Raw genomic sequence first — 9,405 nt, 5'->3', positions numbered from 1 at the left:
TTCCCTGATACCACCTAGGTAGAATTAATCACTTCCTCCTCTCTGTTCTCATTGTACATTCCATAAATCTAGTGTCCCTTCTGATATTGCTCTGATATTGAAAAAGTTTGGTCCTTGACTATTTCAGCAAGTATGTGGTTAGCTCTTGAGGACAGGTGTTCATCATCTCTGTATGTCTGTGTCTAGCATAGTCACCTGCATGAGTACTAATCATCAAATCCTTGGTAAATAATCTCCAAATTATTAGGTAAAATAAAAATCAGGGACAAGAATATGTGCTTATAACTAGATTTGTTTTCTGAAATAAGAATTAACCACTTAGAAAATTCAGTCTCAGTTGAAGGAAAAATTCAGAGCAAGTATTTTATGTAAACCTTTTTTTCCCCCAGGATAACTTAAAAGAACATGCCAACTGTGCAAACGCATATACGGTGGTTTGTTTCTTGAAGATTGTGTGAAGATTAAATAATCTTTCTAATGCCCCTCAGCACAGTGACACATAATAACCACTAAAAAAACTGGTCTTTATTGTTGGTACAATCATTCATAGATCAGGTATTTGTATTCATCTTGTTCCCCCAGATTCTTCTAAAATCTACATTGCTTAGTCAACTAAATTTGGCACTCTAATTGTTGAACACTAGTTGAGTTGATATATCAGTAACAAATTTTTTTTCTTTCTAAATTTTAATTTAGATTTAATTAATATATAGTGTATTAGTTTCAGAGGTAGAGTTTAGTGATTCATCAGTTGCATATAACACCCTGTGCTCATTACATCAAGTGCCCTCCTTAATACCCCTCACCCACTAACTGTCTCTTTACCAAATAACTTTTGGCCATAAATCATATTAATCATAGAGACTAACTATATTAGAAGTTCTAGATCCTCAACTATCAGAATAATAAAATACACTATAAATAAGTCAGCAGTACTTTTATAGCTGAAAGTTTATAATTTCCACGAGTGTTTTCATTATAGTCTTATAAATTTAGAGAACACAGTTTATAGTTATACATGGTAATGGAACAAATTAGTAGGTTATAATGTATTTATCCTGATTGTGTTATGATTATTAAAGTCAAATAATTTGATATTTTATTATGCAGTAAAACTTGTTAGAAAACACCTTTTCAGTGTCTTATTTAGAATTAAAAAATATTTTAAAAGTCTAACAAGCTTACTAGAAAAAAATGAAAAGCACTGTTTGTTCTAACAAAATTTATTATGCAGTAATTACAAAGGTTAAAGACTCCTCCATCTCAAATAAAAATAACTGTTATAATTACACACATAATATAGTAGAGCGATTCCAATAAATATCACAGGAAATAGTGCATTTTCAAATTGGAGAGACAAATACTTTCTCATTCACAGTGTCTGACATAGGAAAGCCTGTTCACATAATGGTCTGTATAAGGTCATGCTCTTAGTCCACACAGACTAGCTGTTGCCAACACAATTCTTTCAGAATGTGAAGTACCGGGCAAACCACTCCTGGCGCTGGGGATCTGGAGAAGCCACCGGGGAAGCTTCACTCTGAGGAGGACTGAATTCATAAAAAAAAGAGAGACATGTAACCCAGCATTAAGCTGTTTTGCAAAATGAAGAGAAAAGCACAAAAAACATCAGTGTAGATGACCACAACTGGTTCTGTGTTAGATGTGTTTTGTAGATCCCTCTACACTAGATTGGTTTCTCCACTCCATGAGAGCATGAGAGTGCATCAGCAGCTCAGATGAAGTCAGTTAAGGAGGAGCCACATCAAAACAATTACAAAAAATTACAAAAAGACAAAAATCAGACCGCTGAGAAAAATGTCACCTTCTTTGAATAAAAAAATTCGGGAGGAATTGTCAGAAATGAGAACAAGATAACATTCCTCTTTTTCAGCACCTTTTTACTTAAAATTTCAGAATCTGACACAAGCATTTGATTTTTACACATGTGTCCACATATATAACTAAGTAACTAAGCCATGGCATAGTATTTTCACTACATGTATATTCATTTTAACTTTCATAATTCCATAAACAAATAGTCTAGGGGGAAAGGAGTACAATTAAGAAGCCCATTTCCCCTCCATCTTCAAAGTTATATCATTTATACTTAATTCTAACTAACGATTCTTTGGGCTAATTGAGAAAATAAAAGAATCCCTACCGTCTTTGGGGGAAATTACAAGGCACGCAACAATGTGTAATGGAAACTCCAGTAGTCAAGTTCCTTGAGCTCATGCACATGCATCTTACTGATACCTGAACATACCCATGCACAAGGGAAAATAAGCAACACAAAATATTTAGCAGGAGGCACATTCAAAAGTGTATGTGACTATTTTTATTCTTGCTACATTCTTCTATTTGAAAGTCATTAACTATGTCATCACTTACCCTAGAAAAAGGTCATCTACCTGTAAAACTATTACTAGTGACACTGCTGAGATTTAGTAGGAATAAGTTAAAAAAATAAATTTAAAGCAGCACAGACTCAGTAAGGTAAACCTAAAACAACAATACTTTCTGATGTTATTTAATGGATAAACAATTGGGTTTCATTTAAATTCTTGTTAATACATTTAATCAAGTCTGAGGTTAACTTCAAATTGGAATATCAGTTGTAAAATTTTTTTTCTAAATTTACTTTTTGCTTTTGTGTATCATTAAATTCCCAAAGCTTACATATTTTTTATTTTGGCAGTAAGCATATATATTTGTAAATAAGCCTGGTAAGCAAGAAAGTTAAAAAGAAAATACAAGAAAAAAAAAATTTTAAAGTTCTGTAATAAAGATGGATTATTAGTGAAAAATCTGCTACAATACTCAAAATGAAGCAAATATCCATAAATATTAAAATTCTAAGCATACAAATTACATTAGCACCTCTTTCAGCATACAGAAAAATTGGCAAGAAATTAGAAAAAAATCTTAAGAGCCAAAAAGGAGTTCCTTAGAGAAGTGATAAATATATTGTGAAAATCTTTCACAGTAATATTTCTCTTCCTAGGCTGGTCTTAAAGTAGTGAATTTCTGCAATGTAAGAAGGTAAATTTTTCAAGTTAAAAAAGAAAAGAAAAAAAAAATCACTGGTGAGACGGGGCTCACCTCAAAAATGTCTTGGGCTCTTTAGGTGGCACTGGCTGAGGAAGTGGTTTGCTGCTGTTGAACTCAATATCGTGGACTGGAGAATTAGGAATGGGATCCAGGCGGTTAGGATGTCCATTGCCCACTCCACCAGATTCCAGAGCACTTAGATTGGGAACACTCACAAACCTGTTTGTTGGTGACTTATCATTCTTCTTCTTTTGCTGCATTAAAAATAATACATGTGAGGATAGTCCCTGCATAAGGACAAATGAGAAAATAGGAATAGCAGAAGATACAAATTTGGCATGGGAAGGTTTTGGAAGCTTTATGTTAAATTAGGATGTTAAAATGAACCAGTGTTACCCAAAGTGTGGTCTGGGGATCCTTGGAGGTGTTCTTTATCTACATGGAATCCTTAGGGACACACATGCTGCTGGGCCAGAAAGAATGAGGAAGAAACACGAATTGGTGTTCATGGGGAGGGGAGGAGATGGAAAGAATGTCAAAGGGTAAAGACTACTGGGAGGAAAGGGAGAAGGAGATCTTGCAGATACCACGAGGTTAAACAGATTTGGGCTAAAATTAGGAGAAGAAGGTTATAAAGTTAAACAGTTTTAAAAGGGAGGTCCATGAACTTTAGCCTTCTGTCAAACGGAGGCAGTCCTTGTCTGGAAAAAAAAAAATGGGAATGGAAAAATGCTTGGCAAAGTAGTTTGAAACATATCCCACATTCCTACTTAAGACCTAAAGCTGACTCAAGTAACTGGTTTTAAATTCACTGCACTTTTTGAAGAGAGAAAATTAAATCTGCATAATTAAGTCTCATTTCCCAATTGGTGGTATCAATAATTGGCTCATAATCTTTTAAAAACATTAAAAGGTTATAAAACAAAAGTGATCCATTTATTAAATATTTTAGTTGGTCTTTAAAATTAACAGGAAGAGGAACACCTTCAGATTATCAAAACCTATCAGCTTGCAAATCAATTCTATTTTATTCACACCTCTAGAATCAATAAGCATCATCTTGCTGGAACACAATAAAATTTAACATTTTGCAAGATATTTTTAATACCATCTTTTACAAGTTAAATCTGTGCTAACTGAATTTATGAAATATTTTTCTGCAAAATGATTAAAGTGTTTTTTTAAAAAAAACTAATAGCCTAATTGGCCTTTTTCCTTTATTTACAAAGTAATGATCTTACTATCTAGACCTTGCCCTCCTCTGTCATATTCTGTGAATCATGGAGTCTCTGACAGAGTCTACTCTGCATAACTGAAAAGAGAAAGGAAAAATAATAATGTCTTCTAGAATCACAACTATTAAAGCTGAAATCACTCAAAAGTGAACAAAGATGTATCTTTTGCATTTTCTTATTCTAGTCACCAGAGGGCATAAATAAACCTACTATAGGTTTCTATTTGATGAAATGAAAAGTATCATTGGTAAAGTTCTACAGTAACCATTTTGTACCTAAAAATGTAATTCCAAAAAATATATTAGAAATATTTTCATTTTATTATTTGTTTCAACAAGTCTCATAATCTTGCTTTGTTGTATTTCACCTTAAATTATGAACTTAAAAACTATAACTGTATTAATTAATTCACCAACTATGAGAGCCTTCCACGTGCCAGGTAGTATTTTAGGCTCTGTAGATACAGCTATAGGCATCCCTGCTTTAGTCATTCTGTTTCATAAAACATTTAAGTTCATTCTGTGTTAAAGCCTTAAAGTTTGAAGCACTTTAACTTGTGAAGGAAAGGTAGAGTCCATGTTCTTAACAGAGAAGTTTTTATGAGCATTGAAAGAAAAAATTTCTGGCTAAGGGCCTAATATAAATTAGGCATAATGGGCAAATTAAATCTGAATCAAAAAATAACTTTCGCACTAGTACTTTAATTTATTTCTACTACTGATTTCTGCCAAAAGCTATGTAATCCCTGTGAAGCCAATATACATAATTAATTCTTCATTATTTGCTTTATTCACTTATTTGTGGCCACTTACAGAAAATGTGATGAAATTTGCAACTGAATACCTACTATACCCAAAGCACTATGAGGGGAGCCATAGGAAGCTGGGGTACAAAGATGTGTAAGACTTGGCCATGTCCATTTCACTTGTCTACAGGCTCTTCTATGCTCCTAAGAGAGTAACAAAGTATCAGAATGGGCCATCTTCAATTTTAAGTGTCAAAAAAGGTCCTAAGACTGAGAGAAGTCAAGCCCTTCTCCAAAGACTGGTAAGCAACAAGGTTAATTAACATGGCAGGCCTCAGGCCTTAAGTTAGGGAGAGCTGTTGGGTATACATGGCTGGGGTACCTTTCAGGACCCCATAGAGGATAGTGAACACCAAGAAAATGATGTTAGTTTTCTTTGGAGATATGAAAAACAAAATGATAGAAACCAAGGTTTTACAATCATGTCTTAAGGAGTACGAATTTCTCAACAAAAATATTAGTCTCATTCTGTGAAAATGTATACATAGATTTCATAGATTTTAATCCTAAATATTAAATTTAAGAAAACAGTATTTGGAAGGTTTATCCTATGCTACTCTAAATATTAAAAATTTTAAGCAAGTTTTAAACTACATCCCTATTTTAGAGTGTTTATAGCACATACCTTAGTCAGTGGATTAACAACACCAACAGTAGGGCTTGAGTTAAACACTTTGTTGAAGTTAGTTTCTCGATTGACTAATTCCAGCTGATAAAACTTATTATCCTCCTATGCAAAAGAATTATAAACATCACTTAGACATTTTCTGTTGAAAATTTAAAACTGTTTAAATGCCATTTCATTCAAAATTTACTATAAAACATGAGTGAGGACTTATATACCTCATTCATCAAAGATTTCTAGATCTGACTGCCAGTGTCTTAATGACTGCTGGTGGGAAGGTTTTCAAAACTTTTCAAAATCCTATGCTTTGGGGCTCTTCTCTACCGTTTAATAACTTTTTTCTCCAAGACTGGATCGAAATGTTTTATTTGGTCCCATCTCTATTCCAAAGGGCTGACTGTGCAGTTCGAGCAGCTTAACTTACATTCATGGAGTTGTATGCATGGATTTGTTGTTTCTATAAAGGTGACACTGATATATCCTTATTCTTCAGTACTGGTAATACATTTGATCTTGCCTAATCTCCTCTCTGAGACCTCAGTGTTCAGGTGACTTTTGAACAACACAGGTTTGATCTCCATGGGTCCACTTACATGCTGATTTTTTTTTTTTTTATGAATACAGTACTATAAATGTTATTTTTCTCTTCATTATGATTTTCTTAGTCACATTTTTCTCTCTAGCTTATCAGAATACAGTATATAATATACAAAATAGGTGTTAATTGACTTTGTTACCAGTAAGGCTTCCGGACAACGGTAGTTTATTAGTAATCCAGTTTTCGGGGAGTCAAGTTATATGCGGATTTTCGACTGTGCAGGGAGTTGGTGCCACATGCACTATTCAAGGGTCGACTGTATTACAGCAGTGCTAATCACTGACCGAAGAAAAAGTGACCTACATACAGATAAATCCTTTGCCTTTCACTTCACCACCACCATGTGTCAACTGAACAAACTGTAGGAAGTAAACACATGAGGGTGAATGTGCTCTAGTAGAACTAGATTCTTCATCCCCTTCTTAGTTACCACTGTCATTCACACCAGTCTCAGCCCATGTGCTTCAGAGTCCGCAGAATTGGTGAGCAGTGGCAAGAGTGTAGAACAACCCTTAGCTGGGTTCCTAGCCTGTCACCAACTAGCTATATTGCTTTGTGTTTGCTTTATTCTTTGAAGTCTAATACCTATCCTGTTGTGAGGATAAAATACAACTATATCTTTAACATCTGTTCTCTAAGAACTGGAAAAGCTACTTCTACCATAGATGAAATAGATATACTTAATCCCTTTGCTAACTTCATGTGTGGAATAGAAGGTAATCAGAGGAATCTATGAGGCCTGTGCGCATGTTCACAATGCCTGGAAAATCTTGCCAATGTCTGCTCCTGGGTTCCATAATGAACCCCAATCTATAACCTACTTTTAGCAGGAACTTGTAGTCCCAGCCAATAGGCTGACTTTCCTAAATGCCAACAAAGAGAGGTTCTTTAAAGAAAAAAGAACTTCAGAAATAAATGCTTCTAGGCTTTCTTTGCATGCTAATTACATCCACAGTTTTCAGTTGAAGAGATCAATGAATCAATAGAGTGATTAGCATTCTATTTTTAGTTTTTACTCTGAAAGATTTTTCTTTTTTTGTGACCATAAACAATTATTTTAATTATTGATCAGGATATATAATTTTGGAAGACTCTAAAATGTTTTATGAATTAAGACATTTGTGTATTATTCTTGAAGAATAATAGCTTTAATGAAGGCAGTTTATTTATTGTTAAAACTGTATTTCCTTCCCTGATGGACTGCTCAGAGACTCTTACACCTCAGTTTGGACCAAGACTCTTAAGAGAGAGCCTATAATTTTTCTTAGTTAGAACCCTAAGAAAATGGAACCCTTTTCCCATGAGTATCTCTTTGGATTAGGGTAAGTTAACATGACTAACTGGAAGTACACAGTGCAGGCTAATGCATGCGTGTGTTGATTCTTCTTTCCTATCCAATTCTAATTCTACATGAACAATACACACCTTCAATAACATATTAACTATATGTTGGCAATGACATTATTAAACAAAAATAAGTACTGAAGACTTCTAAAAAATACTGAAAAGAGGCACAATTCCCTTACCTAATACCAAGTTTAAAAATTTATGTTTCTTATCCTTATTCATGAACATTTTTAATAAACTTTTAATCACAATGCACATATTTTATACTTTCAATTTTCATTTAGCATTACTTAATACTTAACCAACAGACTGTTGATTGGCAAACATGGTAACTAACATGGTTACATTCCTCCCCCCACCCCCAAATCTTACAATTAATTTCTTTATGACTTGGTCTCTTTCTGTAAGCATGGCTTTTAATTCTGTAATCATCTGTATATCTTCTGGTTTTGATTCTCTCATTAGATATTTTTCTTCCATTTCTTCTAGTCTGAAAACAAGAAACCTTTTAGTTCATTGACAGGACTCAGACACATTCTTCTGTAATACCTACATTTTTCAAATTAGTCCAGTTGAACACATACAAAATTTAAAACCAAATTTTTTTCCTTAAAACTTTTTAGCATAATAACATGACTGCCTCAAATAGCTCTAGTGTTATTAAAGGCTCTAAGGGGGTAGATGATGTTATTAAAGACTACAGATTACTTTTGCAAGAATTCACTCCATTGTAAGTCATTCAGCAGTGTGTGGGGATGAGGTGAGGTAAGCTCTGTAGAAGAAATGATATAATGAATAATACTAACCTCTAAATATAGGTCTGATGCTGGAATTGTTGTCTCCCTATCAGGAGAACTTACCAAAAATACACTCCTGTGTGATGACATAAGGCTTGGTAACATACAGAAAAGGGACAAGAAAAGATACAGAGGAAAGGGAAACAAAGGACACATACATGACATCATTCTTTCTTATGGGAAACACAATTTAAAAATTCTGTATTATCAGCTAATACATATACACTGTAAAAAGGCTCATCAGATAAGATAATTAATTTTCTAGGCTTCTTCTGCCCCAAATGAGATGAGAAGGCAATAGGCCTGAATGCCACTGAAGGCTCTAGAATAGAGGCCACCTTTTATGAGCAGAGGCACCATAGACCCTGCAGAGTCTAAAAATATAGGACAGGGCAGAATGAAGAGGATGCAAATGGAAACTGCCAGCTCAATTGGGAGTGTGGGGGAGAAACAATTTCAGTTTTAGAAACTTTACATAATTACAGCAATTTAAAAACTTACTGTTTTCAAAGTAAAAGGGTAGAACGTAAGCTCAAAATCATGGTGAATGAAGATGCACAGAGAAATTTATTCAACAAATACTGAGTAACATCTATCTTCTAGGAATCACAAGAATCTCTGCGTATTTTAGGAATTTTAGTAAAAAAACTCCGCTAACTCAGCCCAACCTAAAGTTCTAATTTGGAGGGTTCAGGAAGATATGTGGGTAAAGACAAGTATGGGGTTAGGAAGTCACCATGTCTCAGGATCAGAGGGGACTTTGTCAATTCAGTTTGAGGTTAGTTTCACTATCTTTTATTCTTTTGTGACGATGCAGACTGAGTGGAAAATGTGCTTCACTGGGCTCACATAGAGGGACCTTGTATTTTATCATGATACGGCGTTTTATGGGCAAAAAAAAAAAGCTTGAGGAACAATGATCTAGTCAAGGAAAAAGGCATTGG

The 9,405-nt window shown here is 34.2% G+C and overlaps 1 protein-coding gene across 3 annotated transcripts; it reads right to left on the bottom strand.

The window, feature by feature from the left end:
• Window positions 1-1,205: 1,205 nt before the first annotated feature.
• LOC145719441 (protein FAM184A-like) lies at window positions 1,206-9,364 on the bottom strand. Of its 3 annotated transcripts, XR_014142379.1 has the most exons (5): window positions 8,037-9,364; window positions 5,720-5,824; window positions 3,106-3,308; window positions 2,165-2,259; window positions 1,206-1,550 (listed from the first exon to the last, which is right to left on the bottom strand). XR_014142379.1 is itself a non-coding variant. In XM_081810939.1 (4 exons), the coding sequence occupies exons 1-4, from the start codon at window positions 8,142-8,144 to the stop codon at window positions 2,250-2,252; spliced, it is 426 nt and encodes a 141-aa protein (XP_081667065.1). In that variant the 5' UTR covers window positions 8,145-9,364; the 3' UTR covers window positions 1,206-2,249. The 3 variants fall into 3 exon arrangements, 2 of the variants coding, with proteins under 2 accessions (XP_081667065.1, XP_081667064.1); XM_081810939.1 differs by having other exon boundaries at window positions 1,206-2,259; XM_081810938.1 differs by lacking the exon at window positions 2,165-2,259 and having other exon boundaries at window positions 8,037-9,358.
• Between the last annotated feature and the right edge of the window lie 41 nt (window positions 9,365-9,405).

Source organism: Leptonychotes weddellii, unplaced genomic scaffold, assembly GCF_054177405.1.
Source record: "Leptonychotes weddellii isolate Sample4059 unplaced genomic scaffold, ASM5417740v2 HiC_scaffold_4451, whole genome shotgun sequence".
Taxonomy (NCBI): domain Eukaryota; kingdom Metazoa; phylum Chordata; class Mammalia; order Carnivora; family Phocidae; genus Leptonychotes; species Leptonychotes weddellii.
Note: the sequence above shows the minus strand (reverse complement) of the source record. Positions and strands in the feature narration are given on the sequence as shown.